The 23,418-nt window shown below is 44.6% G+C and overlaps 1 protein-coding gene across 1 annotated transcript in view; it reads right to left on the minus strand.

Annotated features, from left to right (window-relative positions):
• Positions 1-364: 364 nt before the first annotated feature.
• Positions 365-23,418, minus strand: part of SAE1 (SUMO1 activating enzyme subunit 1) — a 57,270-nt gene continuing 34,216 nt past the window's right edge. The window contains exons 6-9 of the mRNA XM_074219182.1: positions 23,121-23,226; positions 6,460-6,604; positions 2,684-2,753; positions 365-1,062 (exon numbers count right to left, since the gene is read on the minus strand). Coding sequence (XP_074075283.1) covers positions 970-1,062; positions 2,684-2,753; positions 6,460-6,604; positions 23,121-23,226 — 414 coding nt within the window. The 3' untranslated portion in view covers positions 365-969. The remainder of the gene's footprint in view (positions 1,063-2,683; positions 2,754-6,459; positions 6,605-23,120; positions 23,227-23,418) is intronic.

Raw genomic sequence — 23,418 nt, forward strand, 5'->3', positions numbered from 1 at the left:
GGGGGAGCTGGGCTGACTGCAGCCAATCCTGGCCCAAGAACACAGTCTCCTATCAACAGTTCCTCCTTCTTCCCAACTTCTCTTTCTCACGGCCATCATTAAGTGGAATTATTCAGCGGATGACAGTTTCTGTCCCCGTGAGACTCGGGGGCACTGCACCAGTCGAATCCCTGCCCCTTCCCTGTCTCTACATTCTCTCAGCCCTTCTTGTAAGCCCCAGGAATGTGGGGAGGATCCAAGGCCAAGGGCGGGAAGGCACCTCTGGCTGCCAGGCAAGAGTGCTCCTTTAGGATCCAAGCATCACTGGCAGGAAACTACTCCTCTGATCTCAAACGATTTTCAGTGTGGAAAAAAGACAAACCCAGAAGCAACCAACTTTGATTTTATTGTTTTTTTCTGAATCCAAGAAAATATAGAAAACACACATAAAACCCAACAGCTGCCATTTTAAGATGGCATTCTTAAAAAAATAACACCCGCCCCCCCAAACACTATAAAAAATGCAAGAAACTCCTGTCTAAAGAGGTTACATTATATTGTCTTCAGTGGCAGGCACTGGGCTTGGCCTTTATATAAGGGGTGATTTTAGTCACAATGATTCTCAAAGGGCTGAAATCCCTTTTGGAAGCCAAAGAGAGTGATGCCCTAACTTGGTGGGTGACTAACTTAAGAGAACCCAGGAATAAACCTCAATTCAAAAATGCGTGGCACCCTCCCTGCCCATGCCTCACCCAAGGGCACTTGAGGCAAAGAATAAAGAGAGGGTGGCGAGAAGTTCCCAAGGAAGACAACAAAGGAAGAAAGCTTGGCTGGGATGGACCAGAGAGTGGCCAGGGTCAGTGACCTCTGCCCAGGGAGGACAAACGTGGTGCAGAATCACAGAGATGTCGCCTTGTATAAAGCAGCATCTCTGAGTGGATCCTTGGGATTGGGGATGCAGGCCAACATCCAGGGGCCCAAGCCTTGCTTTCATTTTGGACCAAGACATTCGACGATCCCATTTCCTTTAATACCATCAAAAAAGAAGAAATTGTTGTGAGGAGGGTCCCTCTGAGACAGGGCCTGAGGAGGAAGTTAGAAAAACAATTTTCACTAGAGTATTTAGGAGAGATGGATGAAAAAAGCAAAGCCCAGGGCTCTGGCAGGATTCTAACCAGCCAGAATTGCATGAAGGGCATCTCCCATCTCTGGCTTTCTCAGAGATGCTGAGAGGCAATTTGGTGTGAGTTATACCCCTGGGCATCAGGGCATCCTGTTGCGGGGGGGGGGGGAAGAGGAGCATCCCTCGTAGATTCAGCCCCCGACTATGGCTCCCTTTCCACATCTCAGTCACCTCCTCCTCCTCTGCTCCTGTCCGGCCCTGACACTGGAGAGCTCTCTGGCCAGAACAGCGACTCACACTTAGCCAGTGCTGGGAAGCACACCAAGGACTCTCCTAGGTCCTCTTTCAGAGGACCTAGACAGCCTGAACTGTCAAGGGGGGATTCTCAGGGAATGGGTTTGGTATGATGGGGGTGCAGGAGCCTGGGCTGAGGGGGCCAGAGGTAAAGAGGTCCTGTGCATTGAGGATGGGGCAGGAAGGGATTCCAAACACACCCTGGGTTAAGAATGCGGAGTACTCTGGCCATCTGGGGTAAACAGAAACAGGACGCGAACCAACAGCTGTTGGGGCAGTGGGGAGATGGGCACCAGACGGTGAGACCCCCGTCACGTACAGAGAAACAAGGGCACCACTTTTTTTTTAAGGTTTTTGCAAGGCAAACGTGGTTAAGTGGCTTGCCCAAGGCCACACAGCTAGGTAATTATTAAGTGTCTGAGACCGGATTTGAACCCGGATATTCCTGACTCCAAGGCCAGTGCTTTATCCACTATGCCACCTAGCTGCCCCGAGGGCACCGCTTCTTGCAGAAAATGGAAAACCTGACTGAGGGCAGAAGTCCAAAGAGGGCATGGAGGAGAGATGTCCATGGCAGGTTCCTGAGGCCTGGGTCAGTGGGGATGGCCAAGCAGGGTACCCCTCACCACTCATGCTTCCTCTCCTACATGTCTTCTTAAAGATATGGAGGGGGCCAGTCCCAATGATATGGTATGGAGTGTCCCACAACAGGAAGAGCAATGAAAGATGGATCACAGGCCCGAATGACAACTGGGAGGGTGAGGAGGCTTGAAGGATGGCAGCAGTAACACAAAGTTTCAGGAAAGGATTGGGGGTGTGGGGAGCATAGAGGTGACAGAACTTAAAAGCTTAGAAAAAGCATGAAAAAGTCAATTCAGGTCATCCAAGATTCCAAAAATGTTAGCTGCTAATGGTGAACCTAGAATTCCAGATGCTCTGAAATCCTATACACAGACACACAGACACACACACACACTTACTTAGTTATTTGCTACTATCAACAATCATGTGAGAAGTGTTATTATCACTAGTTATGTAATCTTTTTTTCTCTTTAGAAGAAATGAATGAATCTATGAGTGGGCCCATCAAAGCCCACCAGGAAACCCTTATTTTGGGTCCCCCTCAGCTTTTTTTGACCCGTTCTCACTGTGGTAGCTGCTGAGGACACTGGGGCTGGGCAGATAAAGGCCAAATTAATATTAAAAAGAGAGTTGTGGTAGACAAGAGCGATGACCCAAGGAAGCATTCATTTATCTCAAGTACCCCCATTCCCAAATATGAATTACCTTGACAACTTCCTGTCCCAACACCCCGCCAACAACAGCACAAACTGGGGCCATCTCAGAGAAGCAGTAGCTAAAGAAGAAGGAAAAACAAAAGGGTCATGAGCAAGAGGGATGCTTTAGCCCAAGGATCCCCTCAAGGAACATCCCTCTGAGCTAGCAGCAATGGAAAGGGACACAGAAATGGAAAAAGTCAATCCAACCCAAGGATTAAAGAGCCCCGAGGAAGACCTGGGAATTCTTCTGGGATTTCTTTACACAATTCACATCTTCAAAACTAAACCCAAATTAACCCCCCATTCTCTGTCTTTGTCCTCTGTCTCTCTCTCTCATCCTCCCCCCCTCCCCCCACGCCCAGCCCTGCCAGCACTTCCTAAAAATAAGGCCCTGTCAGCCTCCAATGTTTCACTGCCCTGGGTCACATTCTCGCCATTCTCTTCCCCACAGAGGCAGGAACAGATTCTAGATGCTCATAGATAAATGCCAGAGGACAGGCCTGTGCGAACATGTAGGAAGGGTCTGCATGGGGGCTGAAACCGAGATACGAATACAGGAAATTGTCATTACTGCCCACACAAAAATGACGGCCCAGGAGCAAAAAATGCTCACTTCCTAAGAGGGCAAAGTGTCTCTCCCCTCAACATCCCAATCCCTTACCTATGAGGAATGTGAGCAGGTTCTGAACAGGTTTTTTTAAGTCAATGATGAACTTTATTTATTAGTAAAGGTCAAATTCTCTAGAGCAAAAAAATAGGGGAAAAACCTCTTCTCAGCTCAGGTAATATTCTCTTTTTGGGGGGGGGGGGCGGTTTACAAGGCAATGGGGTTAAGTGACTTGCCCAAGGTCACACATCTAGGTAATTATTAAGTGTCTGAGGCAGCATTTGAAATCAAGTCCTCCTGACTCCAGAGTGGGTGCTCTATCGACTGCACCACCTAGTTGCCCCTTCAGGTCATTTTTCTAATGCAGCTCAGTTCAGGCCCCTCCTTCAGATGGTATCATGCCAACTTTATTAGCTTTTGTCATTTTGTATTTTGTTTTATTCCAAGTACATGTAAAAACAATTTTTTTTTTTTTAGGTTTTTGCAAGGCAAATGGGGTTAAGTGGCTTGCCCATGGCCACACAGTTAGGTAATTATTAAGTGTCTGAGACCAGAATTGAACCCAGGTACTCCTGACTGCAGGGCCGGGGCTTTATCCACTACGCCACCTAGCCGCCCCGTAAAAAACAATATTTAATGTTTGTTTTTAAGATTTTAGAGTTCCAAATTCTCTCCCTACTTCTCTCCCCACTTCCTCATTGAGAAGTAAAGCAAGATGACCAACAAAGTTATTTTAGTCAAAAGAAATGGGAGATGATGAGAAAACAAAACAGGGAGCACATCTTGCTATTTACTTGTGTATGGAAGAAAGGTGGCTCCAGTCCCCTCAAATCCCTGGTTCATCAAGTCAGATTACCTTTTACCTTTAAAAATACAAGTGAATTACCTAGAAATGTGCTAAGGGCCCTAGCCTGTGGCTGTAACGCCTTGGGGGGGAATCATAGCTCCACTGTGCAGCCACTGAACCACCCCAAAAAACCCCAAATCCAATCCAAGTACCTGTAATGCTGGGTGAAGGTCCAAGACCTTGGTCTCCTTCATGAGCTGGTGCTCTCCCTAACCAGGCCACCTGATTACAGAATCTTCCACATTCTGCCTCCTTCCCCTGCCCCCTCCCTAATCCTTCTTAGGAAAAAGAGCAAAGTGGAAGAGGAAAGGGGAGAGGAGAATGGAGACACAAGAGACAAAGATAACCCTTCTAAAGACTGCCTCATCATCAGCTGATCAAGGCTTCTCTTCAGCTACTACAGCTCAAGGTGAGTGTGTCTACCTGGAGATTAGCTGCAAGGACAGCTATCTTGTTGATGGGAGCCAAGCTTGTAAATTCAGCCTCTGAACCTGCACCAGGGTAGACCAGGTTGATCTTGAAGGGCCTCAACAGTTTATCTCCCTGCATGTGGCCTGATGGGCTGCTTAGAGCAGAAGCTGGATCATCATACCATTTACAGAGTTTTCCCAACTTGGGAGGAAGTAGCACCAAAAAAACCTGACCGAATTCAGTTTTTTTATACTTTAATGATTTTTCCAAATATACCCTCCTCTCATTAAAAATTTCCTTGGGGCAGCCAGGTGGCACAGTGGATAGAGCACTGACCCTGGAGCCAGTAGGACCCAAGTTCAAATCTGGCCTCAGATATTTAATAACTGCCTAGCTGTGTGGCCTTAGGAAAGCCACTTATAACCCCATTGCCTTACAAAGACAAAAAATCATTTCCTTCCTTGCCTTGGGAACCATCTTTTAGGGTGGGCTTCCTGCTTTGCTCAGGAGCCTTTGAGAGTTGTCTGGAAAAACGGCAGGTTACTTGTCCAGGGTCCCAGTCAGGATGGGCCAGAGACCACAATCAGCCAGGATGGGTCCCTGTTTGAGGATGGTTATTTCCTGCCCTGATGAATCACTAGAGAACTCTAAAGGAAGGGGGGAAATCATTCAGTTCTTTTGCTAAATTTATAATCTCTGTGATGTGGCCAAGCTACAGATTTGTCAAAGGTTCTTCTACAGATTATTTGGAAATTTCAAATTACAAGGAATCCTGCTGGGGAGGGTCCAGAGACCTGGATATTGGCTTGCAACCCTGCTGTTACTGGGGTGAACCACCTGGGACTCATCTCTCTCTTTCAGGCCGGCCTCCTCACCATAAAGCAGGAACTTGTACAAAAAGACTATTAAAAGGCCTCGGTGTCATGACTTTTATGGCAAATTTCTTAACAGCAACTAAAAAAAGAGAAAGTATTACCTGTCCTGAGTTGAATCTCTTCCCCTCATGGAAATTTGTAAAATTAGGGGGAGAAAGGTGGGAGTGTGAGATATTTTCTAGGTTCCTTTTTTTCCACTATCCAAAAATCCTCTAATTTTTAATCATTCTCCATACATTTGAATTCCAAGGTAGTGGTTCTAATAGAATAAATTGATCCCTGGGCTGACCTACAATGATAGGCCATTGTGGGGTCCAGTGGAGATTCCCATCAACGAGGAAAGAAGACAGCGGGGTTTCTGGACTGCATCAATGGATACTGGCCCCCCCCCCAAGAAGCCACATTGCTAAACTGAGGGAGTCCACACTCAGAGGAGGGGAGAGCCAAGTGCTCCCTCCTATTCCCTATCACATTCCCTCTGCTTCGAACACAACCTTGCCCAATTAAATATAAGCTAAGGAGAAGAGAGTTGAAATTGGAGTAGGATCAAAGGGTCATCTTCAATCATTTCCTTTCTCTAAATAAAAATTGAGTCTACAGGTTCTCCCAAAGCAAGAACTCCTGAACTCACTAGTGGGCAGGTTTCTGCCCATGACCATGGTTTGGGTTCGATTTTTTCATGGTACATCCCACAAACCATCTGTTGTTCATCCCAAATGAGGTATGAATCTGGAATGAAATTCATTTTTACTTACCATGTATGAAATTCCATTCATATTTATCTATACATGAGTAGGTATTAGTTCCTCTGATAAGAGGATCAGTTCCTGGAAGGTAGAGATGTGTTACATGTCCCTAGGCAAGAGCCTGGCCACTTGATGCTGTCTGATAAATGCTTGATGACTGTGGGTATAATGGAAAGAGTTTGGGGTTTGAACTCTAATGGGCCAGTCCTCAATTAGCATCTTCTCCTGTCTTCCCAGGACTCTTGGAAGGGTGGGCAGGTTGGGACAGAGAGGGTTCTGAGGGTGGGAAAGACCCACCTGACAAAGTCATCAGGAAGCAGGTCAGGGTTCACCCCCAGGGATTCCAGCAGGTCATTTCGGATCTGAAGCAGCAACTCGGAATCTTCACCATAAGATCCTGACTGAGGGTCCCGCCCTTTATCTGTACGGAATTTGAGGAGGACTAAGGAAAAGAAAAAAAGGGGAGACATCATTAGACTTTTTTAATTGAAGAGTTTCTATTTGTTCAGTTCAGGACTCTCTCTGATGTCCTACTGCTTGCAAAGCCAGTCCTGGAGAAACCAAGAAGAATGAGAAATGGAGTGATACTGGTCTCCTTGTTGTTCTTCCAACAAGGGGCTCCTTCTCCAGACTCTGGGACTCTTCCCTGGCTGCCCCCCACCCCCAGGCTCTCCTTCCTTAATCAGTCAATCCAAAAGTATTGATGAAATGCCTATGAGGGGGTCAAGGTACTGAGTGACGACCAAAGAAAGCTGCCCCCCCAACCGTCCTCAAGGAGCTCACTGTCTAATGGGGAGACAGCATATAATCAACTATGTCCAAACAAGATCTTGCACAGGATAAACTGGAAGGATGTCACTCGAAATAACCTTGGCTCCCTTCAAGCTTCAGCTAAAAATCCTACCTTTCCTAAGAATCTCTCTCAGTCCTCTAAGAAGGTTTCCAATTCCAATTTATCTTTTATTCTCTTGTATGTACATGGGTGCATCATTGGTATACCAGTATCTGGTACATTATTGTTGTGTAAGGGGTTTTCTTGGCACAGACACTGGATAACTTTGCCATGTCCTTCTCCAACTCATTTTATAATAGAGGAAATTGAGATTCCCAGAGTGAAGTGCCTTGCTCAAACACAGCTAGTAAATGTCTGAAGCTGGATTTGAACTCAAGTCTTCCTGACTCCAGGTCTGGCTCTCTTATCCAATGTATTATCTCACTGCCCTCACTGGCACTCAGAAGGAGCCAAATAGATGTTTGTTGACTTGAAATCAAGGCATAAACTACAGGAGGAGGGCTCTAAGGCAAAGGGAAGCCAATGTGTGTTGTTCACAGAGAAGACTATCCTAGCATCTTCATTGCGCTATAAAGGGCTCCTTTGAGATTAGCAAAGATCTGTGTGATTGCATCTGAGTGGGTAATCATGCCACACCAGAGAAGACGGCCTTCAAGAGCTGCTGGGGTAGGGGAAGGACTGAAGAGCAGGGGAGATGTACCCCCACCTTATCAGTGACAGCTAACAAACATTCTTTATAACAAAGTGTTAGAACCTTTTCTTTCCTCAGCATCAGAATAGGAAGAGTGTGGCTGTTTTCTGCTGCACCACAAGAAATGGGGGTGAAGGGAGTTGGTTCACTAGAGCTTCAAGACACAAAAAGGAAGGATCACACAACAAGAGACTCAAAAGATTCACGGAGTCTCAAAAACCTGACAGAGAAGTCATGAAAACGAATAGACAAATTCCCCAGTCTTACCTGTCCTTCTAGGGTATCCTTCCTTAACTTTCAGGTGGGTAGGGGAATAAATGAGTTCTGTAGTGTGAAGAACAAGGGGGCTGGGGTCAGAGGAGGAGGTTCCAAATCCCACCTGGGGCTTGAGGTAACTTCCTTACCCTATTCTGGCCACCTTTTTTCCTATGTCTAAGATAAGAGGTAGCTCCTAGGTCCCATTCACTACAAGTTTTTATAATAATCCTCATCTCTCACCTAGGAAGAAGTGAATTCCTGAAATCCATCACCCCTAAAATGTGGCATGAGCTAAAAATGGATCATAAACAGTCTCCAAAGATAGAGGAAAGCACAAGTGGAATATCTACTTTGGATCTCAAAGTCAGGGTGGAAAAGGCAGAGAAATACAATGAATATTCCTTCCAAGTCTGCTAAGGGCTAGCCATAGTGGGAAAAGACAGACCCTGCCTGCCCTCAAAGCAAAAAGGGAGGTAAAACCCATGGTAGAGGGGAAGTGAGGTCAGTCCAGGAGGAACGGAAAATTCAAGAAGGCAATTCAAAAGATAAAAAACAATTCCTATGAAGAGAGAAAGGGTTCATCTATAGTGCCTAAGAGATACACAGGGAGGGCATTAATCTAGGCCAAAGACCCCTCAGAAGAGAGAAAACAGAGAGGTAAGAAAAGATGCAGACGCCCCTGCAAGAACAGGGCCAGGAATTCTGGAGCTCAGAGTGAGCAGAGTGCATGAGGAGAGTCAAGGACAAGAACAACATTCTGAAAGATAGGTGGAAAAGGAGGGTGGCCTGGCTGAAAGGAACCATGACAAACCACCACAAAGAGAAACTGGATCTGCTCAATGACTAGTGTGTATCTGCTTTCTGAACCAATGAGAATAGGAGAAGAAATCACTAACAAGGAACTGATTCTTGTCAAAAAAGTGAATAAAACACCCAGATGCTTTAGGTGCATTCTAGTCATCTGGCCCAAATGAATGCTATATTTTTGGATACTAAAAGAACCAGCAGATATGAGCCCAAAACCATGCCAGGGAGTATTTGAAAAACCCGGAGACACTATGGATTGATAGGCTACAAACTAGAGGGCAGTGAGCATGCCCCCTTTTCAAGTGAAAATTCTGGGATAGATCATTAAGGCTCATTGGGTCAAGATTAAGCTGGTCTATGAGGTCTCATACTACACATGGGGAAAAGGTGGACAGATGTGGACTAGATAGTAATCCAATTAGATTAGTTCAGAGGGGCTGTTACCAGGCAGTGCTCTGGGGATCTGCATGAGGTCCTGTACTGTTTAACATTTTTATTGATGATAAAGGCGAATGCATGCTAATCAAATCTGAAGATGACAAGAAGCAGGAAGAGCTAGCTAACACATCAGGGAGGACAGTCAAGACTCCCCCCCCAAAGATTGTGGTAGGCTCAGGCATTAAACTGAAACCTCTTAAGATGAAATAAAGATAATTGTCAAGTTTTACCCTTGGGTTTCCTCCAACTCCAGTCCCCAAGTATGGGAGACCCAATGAATTAGCATTTATCTGAAAAAGCTGGAGGGTCTTAGTAAGGTTTATGAGCCCGTAGCGAGGATGCTCTTAGGTCCCAACCTCAAAGGGTAGGAGCTGATGGTCCTCACCTCCCTAGTCTCTCACCTTGGTCACACTGAGATGGAGTTTAATTTGGGCCCAAAAGTTTAAGGAGGGTAGGGTAATGATGAAGTGTTGGGTAAGAGGAGGGTGATCAGAATGGCTGAGGGTCTGGACGTACTACCACGGCAGATGAAGGCAGACTGAAGGAATGAGAACACTTTTCTTTAGAAAGCCCTAGGAAAGGGACTAGACTCCAAAGGAATAATGCAGAGAAGTTTGAGGTCAGAAAACATTCCTAAAAATCCAAGCTGTTCAAGATGGGATAAGCTTGTGGGAGGTGGGGGTGGGTTACTTTACTCTGAGAAGGAGAGATGACCACTTGTCAATGGTTATCAGTCACAGTATATGTGGTATTTTCAGCTATGGCTCAGACCCTTACAATGCTAAACTTTGTGATTTCAAGTCAGTGCCAGGTGCCACTGCCAGAATTAACTATATGACCCACTATGGCAAACTGCTCTTTTTAATTTAAGTCTCTGGACTTCTGTACTTTCTGGCTATTAGCTTACAAAAAAGAGGACTCTACTCCCACCTGTGTAATCCCTGACATCTCTTAAGTATTGTTCTTGGACTATGTAACTCCTCCCCAAATCTATGCCCCAACAGTGCCTGGCAAAGACATGGAGAAAATTCCATTGGTAGTCAAGTCAATAAATGTTTATGGCCTACTATATGCCAGACATTGTTGTAGATCTGAGCTTGTTCCTGCTAATACCAACCACTCGGAGCTATGGCTTCTATAGTCACAGGCTTCGGATCCTCTCAATTTCTCAGTTACCACTAGCTAGGGTACAGGCTTGCCTTCCCTTTAATTCTCTGGTCATTGCCTCATGCTCAGCTCCTGCCCCAGTGTAGGCCCTCATGCCCATCCCCCTGCAGTATTGCCACAGACTCCTCTACCTTCCCCCGACATCATCGTGCCACAATCACTTCTTGGTACAAAGTTGCACTCTTCAGTCTCCCCTCAAACTGGTCCCATTATTGACTAACTTCAAATCCTAGGCCCAGAATTTAGTCTAGGCCTCCATAACCTGGACTAGTCTACTTTTTTGGGTCTCAGACCTTCTATTCCCCTCTTCCCAAAGTCTGGGACAGCTAAACTGGCAACTATCCGGACCCTGAAGAGACAACATATTCTTCCACCCTTGTTCCTGTTCCTCATTCTTTATACTGGACAGGTCATTCCTCCTGTAGTTGTCATTTTTAAAATTTCAACTCAAAAGAACTTCTCTTCCAGAATTCCTGATCCCCCTTGGGTCTCGGGAGGGATCTTTTTCAAGCAGCACCTAGGATGGTGCTCTGCATGAAGCAGGTGCCAAGTGTTTGGGGACACACTTTATTTATAACTGTCTCTATGGGACAGGTCGGGCCCAAGATGCTCCTAGACAATCCAAGAGTAAGCCTCAAGTCACCGCAAGATTTTGTTTCACTTCCCTGACTGAACTGAACTTGCAGAGGACAAAGCTGCTGGACATCCTTCCTTAACTCCTCTATTTCGTGACCAGGCTAAGAGCTCCTCTTTCAAGACTTGCCTGGAGAGAATGAATTAGCACTTGGCACCAGGACTTGAGAGCTTCAACAGAGGAAGAAAAGGAGACCCACAGAGAAGTTAAATTGCCCATGGCTGCCCAGATCCTAAGCAGCAGAGCTGGGGAAGACTCCAAATTCCATTGTAATCTTACTATCATATACCCTGATGCCTATCCAGCTGACCCTGGCTTTTCTCTCTCCACAAATTTCCCCTATCATCCATCTCTCTTCGCCTTGTACGTGAGCACCTGGCATCACCTCGAACTTTAGAGAAAGGACAGAGGCCTCACGAGTCCTGTGGGAACCCTCCTCCTCAATCAACAAAACCTCCTGACCTCACTCTCTCTCCTTCTTTGACTGACACAGCAACATCCCTTCCTCTCTACTGCTATCCTGATCCCACCGTCTTCCAATTTCTCCTGAAGGCTGACCCAGTTTCTCACAGATCTCTTGATTTCTCACCGGGCACTGGCTCATTCTCTCCTGTTTTCCCATATACCCTGGTCACTTTCATATTTAAGACAAACCCCTCCCAAGCCCCCAAAGGCTGCCTCACTTCTCATCCGTTAGAAACCTGGCTCTTGCCTTCATCATTCACCAACAGTGGGCTCTACAGTTATCAATACTCTCATCATTATCCAACTTAATGGTCCTTTCTCTTTCCTCATCCTTCATGACCTCCTGGCAGCCTCTGCCATGTGGATCAATCCCATCTCCTCCTGAACACTACATCCTCTCTGGTATTTCCTGACATTTCTCTTTGTAGGTTCTCCACGTCCCGATTCCTTTCTTGTCTCCTTCAACCAAGTGAGACTGAATCCTAAGGCAGTCTTTTCTGTCTGGAACTCACTCTCCTCATCTTTGCTCTCATACCCTTTCTTTTGGTGATCAGATCAGCTGTTATGGATCGCATTACCATCGATGTGCCAATGACAGACTCCAGTCTGTCACAACCCACTGACTTGGATATGTTAAAAGTTCTATAGATGTTCAGTAGACATCTCAAACTCTACATGTTAAAAAAAAAAACTCATCTAATCATCTTCTCCTTCCCCCCCAACCTGCAACCTATTCCTTTCCCAAACTTCCTTTTTCCTGCAACTCTGGGGTTATCCTTGTCTCCTTACTCTCTCACTATCCATTGTCTAGTCTACCTCCATGCCATCTCTCAACCATGCCCTTCTCTCCATTCACATGACTCTCCCCTAGATCAGGACCTCATCACAACAGCAAGGTCTTCACTGCCACCTCCCCTCTCTAATTCATCCTCCACATAGCTGATATAGTGGCTACTCAAGCATCAGTGGTTCCTCAATACCTCTAGGCCCTTCACAGCCTGGTTCCAGCCTACCTTTTCACACCTACTATTCACTGCCCTGCTTCATGTCCCTGATGGTTTCGTCAAACTGGGCTGGTTTCTGTTCCTCTTAAAAACAGCATTCTGCCTCTGGTCATTGTACCTTTGCTGAGTTTCACAAAGCAGCACCAACTAGCATGACAGTTTTGAAAGTAAGGTAGAGAATTTATGTCCTTGCTTTTAAACCAAGAGAAACAAGAAATTCAGTTTCACTGAATTCTCCACTGTGTTCTACAGTATGTATGGAAATACTTTTTGGGGTGTTCAAAATGAAGATTTTATTTTCAAGACCTTTTTCTATCTGGCTACCCCTTCCTGTTACATATTCTGTGAAACAACCAACCCTTCACCTTCTGCCCACAACACCTTTCATGTCCAGCTGCCTGCCTCTGCCCCCAGGCCTGGAATGTCCTCACAAACTACCCTGGTTTTTGTTATTTTACTTATTTTTGAATATTCTTATTTATGTACATGTTGTTTACCTGTAAAGACTAGATGATCTTGAAGGCAAAGACCATTCCATTTGTCTTTGTATCCCCAGGACTTATCTCAGGTTCTGGAAGACTGTAGGTAATTAATTAATTAATTAATGCCTATATAGGGAATTTCTCTAGAAGAATTAATGATCCCTAATCTTTCATCTTCAATTAGAGAAATCAGGTTGAGTCTGTTCTCATCCTGAAGTCCAAACCCTAAGCTGGATCCAGAAGAAACGTCACTCTTCAAAATGTTGACCTGTCTTGGCCTCAGAAGTTTTAAATTGTGGAAACCCTGGCTATGGAAATTTTGGAAACCCTGTTTAGGAGATACAAGAAGCTTACTGTGGTGCTGGCTTGGACTTCCCAGGGAACCCAAGAAGTCATGGAGACATCTTGGTCATTTAAGTAAAGAAGCAATTAGTCTAGTGGGTGAAAAAAACTGAGAGCCAGGCAAAAACTGCCATCCGGGAGAGAAATGAGATAGTGATAAGACAAGGCTTGAACCCAGTCAGCAGTTGGCTCTGATGTTTATCTGGGACCCCTGTCTGGTGGTGGTGCTGTCTGCTGAGATGATCCTAACTGGGCAGGCTGGCACAATACACCTACCTCACCAATCACATCTGAAGTTATCTCAGAGCCTCTGAGAAAGAAGCCAGGTAGACCCCCTTACAACACTTGAGTAAGAAAAAATAAGTCCACAGAAGAAAAAGAAGTATGTGGCAAGGAACAAGTAGCCTCAGAAATGTGCCAGACCTTGCCTCATGCTCTTCTTCTCTTTCTCTCATTCCACCCTCTTTCCCCCATTATCCACTTGACACTGGTTATTAAGAGCTACACTCTACTCTGGCCATTCACACAACACAAGACTTGGAGAGCTATGTGGGAGGGGCTGGGCAAAGTGATGTCCAGTGGGGTTGCCAGAGAGGAGGCAGATGCCAGGAGAATCTGAAGAGCAGAAAATCCAAGAAAGCTGAGAAAGACAGACAGACAGATGGAGAATTCCCAGAGAAAGAACATGGTAGCTGCTGATGGGGTTAAATATTGCTGACCTATCTAAGCCTTAAGAGAATGAGGTATGAGACTCAGGGCATGAGAGTCTTGCCTTGTATCCAGCAGTAGATTCTCTCAGATCAGGCAAGTGGATTTGGTCACAAGGCAATAACTGGGTAAAGCTCAAAAGTGGAAAGAAAAGTCCAGAATGGCAGAGGAGAAGGTCTATATTTATTTTGGGAGAACTGCCTCCAATCATCCTGGTGATGTCTTCCAAGCTGCACATCGCCCATTCTGTCTAGGGGCCTTGAGAAGGGCTCTTCTTCTCCCTTCTAGGGAGCGGGCATCTTGCGGCTTTACAAAATGGTTCCCACTACCTAAGGTCCATGGCTCTTTACAAAAGACACTACACGCCCCCTCTCCTGCCCACTGATGGGGAAGCGTGCTGCATCTGTTTCAAGTGGCAAAGTCAAAAAGAAACTGAGGCGGCACGTGGCCTCAGCAGCCCTCTCAGAGCCGTCCCCATCAGGGTCTCTTGCTTCCAAAGAGCATCTTTTGTTTGCAGTGAGAGTCCCCAACAGGGCACCCTTCATTCTGAGCAGCAGCTTTTCTTGGTCACAAGAAGCCCTGCCAGGAAGTGGCTTGAGGGGAGGGCCGGCCGGTCGGCTGATGGTGACCAGGCAGACAATACTACTGACCCTCTCAGGCCCGGCACTTGAGGCGCACATGACCATTATCCTCAGGGACCACACGACTCTCCCGTGACGCCTTTGTCTGGTTGAGGAGCAGAGGCAGAAATTGCATTCCCAACTATGCCTCGTTGGCCTGATGGTCCAGAGGCTGGAGGACAGAGGTGCCAACCCCACCCCAGCTGGGAACTAGATGGCAACCAAGGCAGGTTTTCCCACATGACAACTCTGTTGATAGAAGACGTGAGCAGCTGCCCATGATCATACTCTTCGCCTTCTCAATGTGGCTGTGACTTCTTCCTTTCTGAATGACTGTGGTCTCTCACTGCAAATTGATTTCTACATCAGTCAATCCCACACTGCCACAGATCTATGATAAGGTTGGAGTAAAGATGCTGTTACTTTGAACAGAGTATTTTTAAACATCCTCGGTCACAGATCAACAAGGGTTCAACTTATTCTGTACGTGGACCTTGATTTCCCAATCTGAACAGCAGTCTCCATCAAGTTCTGAACAGCAACATGTCTATTTTCATTTATAATCAACTATGGAATTATAAATCTATATGAAGCTTGTGAAGAACGACCAAAAGGGGGGAAAAAACATTGTGTTTAGGGAGGTAGGGAGAAAAAGGTAGAGCTTAAAATTTTACAGAAAAACATATCTTTGCATGTAGCCGGGAAAACAAATAAACAAATAAATAAATAAACCTATATTTAAAAAATGCTTTCTGAAAAACTGTTTGCCAAAATAAATTGTTAGCTTAAGTGCTGAAAGTCAAGGTAGGAGGATTCAGAGCTTTTAAGATCTTTCCATCCATTTAAACCCTTAAAATCTTTGAGGTCAAGTACACCACCCATGACAGAAACAATCTGACACCCACAAAGATAAATGATTTCCAAAAGGTGACAGAGAAAAAAAAATCAGGTTCTCCCTCATTAGACCTCCCCGCATTCTTGGAGTACTGTCTACAAGAGTCAAAAATGACTATGGTTTTTTGAAAAAATGTCCCCTTGGATGACATCCCAATCACTGACCCAAGAGGGGGCAAATGGCAGCACAGATCAGTGAGGGACAATCCTAGTTTGGTAAAAACGCAGAGAAGATTCAAGTATATTCTGAGTACAGCTATCAAACTGACAGGATTTAAGGCTGAAAGGAACCATGAAGACCAGACTGTCCCTGCCTGAAGATGGAAGGGAATCAATAAAAACTCCAAGGGATACCCAGAGACCATCATACAAATTAGCATGGGTGGGAATGGAAGGAGAGCACCAGATGATAAACCAAGATTTATTTAATCTACCTGATTCTGGGAAATGGGGTAGGACAGTATCTCAATCAAAGATCTAGCTTCTTCAAGTTTGTCCCCTGTCTTCAGACGGTGCCTTTTTAATTGTGCTCTAAATACAACTGCTGGTACAAGATTCTCCTGCTCCAGCCAGTGTACAACTTCCTGTAAGCATTCCCTACAAAGGTCATTATTTCTACTATAATGTCAATCATGGAAAAAGCTAAATATTAGAAATGTACATGGAAAGGTAAACCCCAGAGGGTCAGGGGCTAGAACTACTGTGGAAGGGGGGAGAGATGATAGGAAGAGAGTTTCTGCAAAAGGGATCATAAGGGGCGACTAGGTGGTGCAGTGGATAAAGCACTGGCCTTGGAGTCAGGAGTACCTGAGTTCAAATCCGGCCTCAGATACTTAATAATTACCTAGCCGTGTGGCCTTGTACAAGACACTTAACCCCATTGCCTTGCAAAAACTAAAAGAATCATAAGCAGAGTCAAGAATGGAGAGCATTCCAAGCCTAGGAAACAACCAATGCAAACACATCACAAGGACTACTGTGTAAAGAAAGGGGAAATGGGCCAGAGTTGCTGAACTATAGTGTAATTTGTAAAAAAGATTAGCTAGGTAACAGAGAGGAGTTGGTAGCTGATCCCAGAAATAATAGCTAGCCACTGAAGTTTATGGAGCGGGGTAGAGGTGGGGGCAGGAAACAAGGTCAAAGTTGTACTTCAGAAACATCACTTTGGCACCATGTGGACATCAGAGGAGGAAAAGGCTCAAGACAGAGACACCATCTAAGAAGCGACAGGAGTAGTCAAGGTAAAATGAGGTGATGGCCTCAACCAAGGGGATGTATGTTGAGGCATGTTGATGACACAGAAACAAGACCAGACACCTGACTGGGTGTGTTGTGATGAGTCAAAGGGAAGAAGGGAGAACATCACTAAGATTGAGCTTGGGGACTGGAAGGATGGCACCATCCCCTCGACAGGAAGGATAGCAGGAAAGATGATTTCTGCTATCCAAAAGGCAGCTGGTGACATGGTACCAGCCAGGAGACAGACATCTACGAAGATGTTGAGAACTGAACCCTACAAGCTGTTAAGATCACCAAGGGAATCTAGGGGAAAAAAGGGAAGTAGGACCACTCCAGAACTTTGGGGCACATCCATAGGCAGACATACAGGAAGAGAATCAAGAAAGAGAAATGTCAAGAGAGGGCAGAGGGGTGGCTAGGTGGTGCAGTGGATAGCGCACCGGCCCCTGGAGTCAGGAGTAGCTGAGTTCAAATCTAACCTCAGACACTTAATAATTACCTAGCTGAGTGGCCTTGGGCAAATCACTTAACCCCATTGCCTTGCAAAAACTAAACTTCAAAAGAAGAGAGAGAGAGAGAGAGAGAGAGAGGACAGAGTATCCTGGGGGAGAATGACATATATGAAATACTGCAGAGATCCAGCAAAGAGAGAATGGAAGAGAGGCCATTGGATTTGAGTACTTTCTTTATTTTCCCTCCCATTTAGTGATAAGCTTTTATTACTGAATGCTTTACAAAGTGAAAAAGAGGAATTTTATCTACCAGTTGATGTCCTATAAAATTTGTAATAAAAATAAGTGAAAATTTTTTGATATGAAGTTTTAGAGATGAGAGAGTAATTAAATGAAAAAGTATTGAGATTTACTAATAAGCAGAGAAACTTCAATTAAGCTAATTCTGAGCTACTACTATATACTCATTAAATTATTGGTCAGTTGTTTCAAACATGACTTTTTTGGGGGGGGTTTTCTGCAAGGCAGAAAGGGGTTAAGTGACTTGCCCAAGGTCACATAGCTAGGTAATTATTGTCTGAGGTCACATTTGAACTCAGGTCTTCCTGACTCTAGGACCAGTACTGTATCCACCGCGCCACCCAACTGCCCCCAATCCCATTTGGGGTTTTCCTGGCAGAGATACAGAGTAGTCGGCCATTTCCCTCCAGCTCATTTTACAGATGAGAAAACTAAGGCAAATAGGGTAAAGTGACTGCCCAGTAAATATGTGAATTCAGGAAGGTGAATCTTCCTAACTCCAGGCCTGGTGCTCTATCTAATGCGCCACCTAGCCGCACTAAGTTAGAAAGATGTTAAAAGATGAAATTTTTTTTTCACTTTTCTAAACAATAAATTTTCAAGGTTCATTTTTTAAACAACTTTAAGTTCTGTATTCTCTCCAGTCCCAACTCCACCCCCTGAGAGTGCAAGCAATATGATCTCAATTATACACAGAAAATCATGAAAAAGATACTTCCATATTAGACCATGTGGCAAGAAAAAAAAGGAAAAAAGGCTGCTTTCATCTGCATTCGGAGGTCCATCAGTTTCCCCTGAAGGTGGCTCAGTCTTCATCATGAGTCCTCTGGACTGGCCAACGCCACCGTACTGTCTAGTTATCAGAGCTAAGCACTTTACTGTATTTTTCTTAAGGAACTCAAAGGAATAAATATAGTAAAAGTCAAGTGAATGGATTTTTTCCTGCATCCAATGATAAGCAAAGTCCATTTCTTTCTGTTCTAAGTTCAACTGGGTTATTATTCACTGTGGTAGGTTAATGTTTCCACACCAGCTCTGATATTTTTAGCACTCCTGTTTTGATAAACTCATGGTAACCTCAAAAAAAGAACAAATCAAAGTCCACTTTTTATCACAGGAAACCAGCTCATTGGTGTTTTGAAACATGCTATGGAAGAAGCTCAAGACCCCTTAGTTCAGAGGACTGGGCACAATCTAGTGGAAAAAAAAAAGTGTGCCCTTTGCTCCATCCAGTGGCTGTCTCAAGTGTTAGCTGGAAAAATGTTCTAAGAACCACTGCTCCTTTAGGGGAGGCGAAATAGCCCTGGAGCTCTGGAAGGGAGAACAAGTCCTGCCTGCCTAGCCTTCTCCAGGCCATTCCTCAGAGAGGGACGGAAGCTTATGGTCAGACAGTGCAGAGCAGCAATAAGCACCCAAAGTCCCCGCCACTCACGGGACAAATTGTGGCTCGTCTATGTCATCCTCCTGGTCAATAACTGAACAGCAGGGCTACTTTGTGATCCCTGGGACCAAATAACAAATCCTTTCTTGGGCTCTTTTTCCTATCTTTTCAGTCTTCTCCCACTCATCCTCACTTTCTTCCACATGGTAAGTCGCTAACCCTGGCAGTCTCCTGGCAGGGTTCTCCTTCTCCATCCCTGTCTCCCTTCAGGTCCCAGCTAAACATTCCCCTCTGAAAGCAGTTTTTCCTGATATCATTACTGCTATGTCTCTCCCTCTGAAATTTTCCTTAATTGTTTGCATGTTGTCTCCCCCATTGGACTCCGAAACCCAAGAAGGCAGGGGCTACATCTGCCTCTTTGTCCCCCTTAGGGTCTTACCCTGAGTTAACTGCTTCATGACCTCAGGCAGCTGTGGGGCCTGGTCATCAACCCAGCCCCTCAGGCCCACCTTATTCTTTCTGCCTGACAGCCCTCCCCAAGGTGGACCCATTACACCCATACAGGTTAAATTTTCTCCACACACTCTCAATCTGTGGGTATTTTTTTTTTTTTTTTTAGGTTTTTGCAAGGCAATGGGGTTAAGTGGCTTGCCCAAGGCCACACAGCTAGGTAATTATTAAGTGTCTGAGGCTGGATTTGAACCCAAGTACTCCTGATTCCAGGGCCAGTGCTCTATCCACTGCACCACCTAGCTGCCCCAATCTGTGGGTATTCTTACCTCCTCTGACTCCTCCACAGGAAATCCACCCAATGACCAGTATTTATTAAGCACCTACAAGATCCCTGCCCTCAAAGTGCTCACAATCTAACAGAGAGACAATGTGAAACAGGTGAAACTGAAGTTCAAAGGAAAGCAATAGTGGGAAAGTTATCTTGCATAAGAAGATGGATAGGAACTAAGTTTGGAAGGGTCAGGGAAGGCAGAAGACTGCAGGGGAAAGGCCCAGTCAGAAAGCTGTGTCACTGGATATGGGAGGGAGGTATAAGCAGCCAGATGATTTTAAAAGGATCAGGAAGCCACTGGAGAAGACAGAGTGGGGCAGTGACGTGATCAGTACTCGAAGACCACCATTTGGGAGCCATTCCTCATATGATAAATGGTCAAGTTTGCAGAAAAGAAATCTAAGACAAGAAGGGAAAATGACAAAAGCTGGAGGGGCCTATGGGCAAAGAGGCACATTGAGGCTCTGGTGAGGGAGCTGAGAACTGGCTCAGCCATTCTGGAAAGCAACTTGGAATGACACCCCCAAAGCTATTAAACCCAGGCCACTCACAGGTCTGTCTATACCTCAAAGAGCTCAAACAAGGAGGAAAAGGACCTACAAATATAAAACATATCTATAACTGCTCTTTTCATGGTGGCTAAGAATTGGAAATCAAGGGGAAGTTCATCAACTAGGGAATGGCTGAACAAGCTGTGGTCCTTGTCTGATGGAATGCTACTGTGCTATGTGAAACGATAAAGACATGTATGAATTGCTGTAAAATGAATTGGTAATCACTATATTGTAAAGATAATTAACTTTGAAAAACTTAGGAATACTGTTCAAGACAATGGAACCAACTAATTTGAGAATGAAATATGCTAAACATCCCGGGATAGAAGAGATGGACTCAAGAGAGGAGACAGGAGTGAAAACATGCAGATCTGAAAAGAAAATAAATTGAATCTTTTTTTTTTAAAAAAAGATCATTTTGGTGGCGGCTAGGTGGCGCAGTGGATAGAGCACCGGCCCTGAAGTCAGGAGTACCTGAGTTCAAATCTGGCCTCAGGCACTTAATAACTGTCTAGCTGTGTGGCCTTGGGCAAGTCAAGTTTTTGCTTTGCAAAAACTAAAAAGATCATTATGTAGTCAAGGTTGGAGGGGATGTAGAAAAACTGGGACACTAGGGCATTTTTGAAAGAGTTGTGAACTGATCCAATCATTTTGGTTTTTTTAGGGGGTTTTTTGGCAAGGCAATGGGGTTAAGTGTCTTGCCCAAGGCCACACAGCTAGGTAATTATTAAGTGTCTGAGGCCAGATTTGAACTCAGGTACTCTTGCCACTGAGCCACCTAGCTGCCCCTGATCCAGTCATTTTGAAGAGCAATTTGAAACTAAGGGCAGTCAAACTGTGCATATACCCTTTGATCCAGAAATATCACTACTAGATCCGTACCCCAAAGTGATCACAAAAATGGGAAAAGGACCCATATATACAAAAATATTTATAACAGTTCTTTGTGCTGGCAAATAAGTGGAAATTAGGAGGGATGTCCATCAATTGGGGAGCAAATTGTGGTATATGAGTGTGATGGAAAACTACTGTTCTGTAAGAAACCATGAGGGACAGGATTTCAGAATAGACTGGTAAGACTTGCATGAACTGATGCTGAGTGAAGGGAGCAGAACCAGGAACCTTCTAAACATTAACAGTTAGCCTGGATGATGATCCACTCTGATGGACTTGGTTCATCACAGAAGTTCAATGATCAAGGACAATTCCAAAAGCCTTGTGATAGAAAGTATCATCCACATCAGAGAAGGAACTGAAGAGCCTGATTAATGTAGATCAAAACTTACTAGCTTCAATTTTTTAAATTTGTTTTATGTATTATAGTTTTTTCCCCTTTTTAATTTGCTCTTTTACAATATGATTAATATGGATATGTTTAACATTGTTACACTGTATTAGACTGCTTTCAGGGGAGGGAAAGAGAAAAATGTTAAACTCCAAGTCTAATGAAAAAAATGATTGTGGAGTATCAGACTGGGGGGGTGCAGCACGGAATTGAGAAATTCAAAACCTCACAAAAAAATGATAGGTAGAAACTAGAATAGGAAAATAATATTTATATATAAAAAAGAGTTACCACTGAAAAGCATATTTTTCCTCAACTTCTACTCCATGTTTCTGTTGAGTAAAAAGTACAATAAAATACTCAATTCTTAAAAAAAATTAAGAAAAGAAAAATGATTGTTGAAAACAAAAAAAATCTTTTTGGCAAGAGAAGAAGACAGTCAGGAGTGGGGAGGGATAATTTTTCTTATCAAGACTTCTTTACATTGGTTAAAATTGCACAAGTTTATTATTATTTCCCCTTACAAAGGAGAAAATTTGATTCTGGGAGTGAGAATAACTGTCCCAAGTCACAGAGAACATCCCTGTCAGGGTCAAGATTACAATCCAATTCTCTTGACCCCATATCTGGTGATGTTTCCAAATCTGCCAAGGCCTGAGAAGATCCCAAAAGTCCTAATGCTGGAAGAATAAAAACAAAGACGTTCCCTGAAGGCAGCATCTATCGGAAGTCTGACTATTAGTTGATTAATACTTGATTGTAACAGTGTGTCTACTTTCTTTAGATAACTAAGCACATGGTCTCTGAGACTTTGGGCCCAAAAGTTCATCCCTGCAGCCATCAATGTGGGAAAGAGTCTCTGAAGATGACCTGACTGGTCCCTGGGTGGCTCTGACATTCCACTGGTGAACCTTTAAATTCTAGGCCACAGAAATTCAGATTTAGAAATAAAACACATTGTCTAGTTGATGCATCAATGTTTGGTGAATAAATGTATAATCAGAATCTAAGTTTCCTCAACAGGAAGAAGGGGAATCGTTTGAGTGAAACTGCAAACCCTACAAACATCAACAGGGAAAAGGCAAAATAACCAACTGCCTGGTTTCTTTTGTTTGGACCTCAGTTTTCTCACCTGTAAAATAATAGGATTTGATTAAATATTGTTTTAAAGTCAACCACAGATCATTTGATCTTTCCTTTAAAGCATACAAAGCCCATTTTAAAAAAGACAATTTGCCAAAGAACAATCTAACTTCCTTTGAACAAAGGGCAAGAGATCAATGACAGAGGGAAGTTCAGCTTCTGGATATATCGCATCAGTTTCCTATGCAAGACTGTAAGGTTACTGATTGCAATTTAGAATGAATTCTCTGGGGCAGTTAGGTGGTGTAGTGGATAAAGCACCGGCCCTGGAGTCAGGAGTACATGGGTTCAAATCCGGTCTCAGACTCTTGATAATTACCTAGCTGTGTGGCCTTGGGCAAGGCACTTAACCCCATTGCCTTGCAAAAAAAAAATGAATGCTCTGCCACATCCACCAGCAAGGTCTGATTATGGCTACTGAGACACCCCTGCTAGGGAGGGGCAGGACCTAGGATGCCTGCTTGGAGTGCACCCAGGGTGAGTGGGAGCAGGTGTTTGTTGGAGGATGGGGCTTTACCTTGGAGCAGAAAGTAATCGCATGTGGTCCGTTTTAGGGCAGCCTTGGCCTTGTCACTACTCCAGTCCACCTCCAGAGCCTCCTTCAATGGACAGAAAACCACTTTCTATAAGACAAAAAACCAAAGCCGTCTTAACCATAGAGTGCACGAGCCTGGGATCTGGACAAGCAGAATCTCCCCTAGGAGGGAACAACAGCACAAGCTAAGTCTATTTTCCAGCTCTCAAGGAAAGCCAAAGCAGGATATTTGAGACAGAAAACTAAGACAAGCAGAGAGCACCACCCAAGCCCTGGCTCT

The sequence above is a fragment of the Macrotis lagotis genome, chromosome 1 (genome assembly GCF_037893015.1).
Source record: "Macrotis lagotis isolate mMagLag1 chromosome 1, bilby.v1.9.chrom.fasta, whole genome shotgun sequence".
In the NCBI taxonomy this organism is placed as follows: domain Eukaryota; kingdom Metazoa; phylum Chordata; class Mammalia; order Peramelemorphia; family Peramelidae; genus Macrotis; species Macrotis lagotis.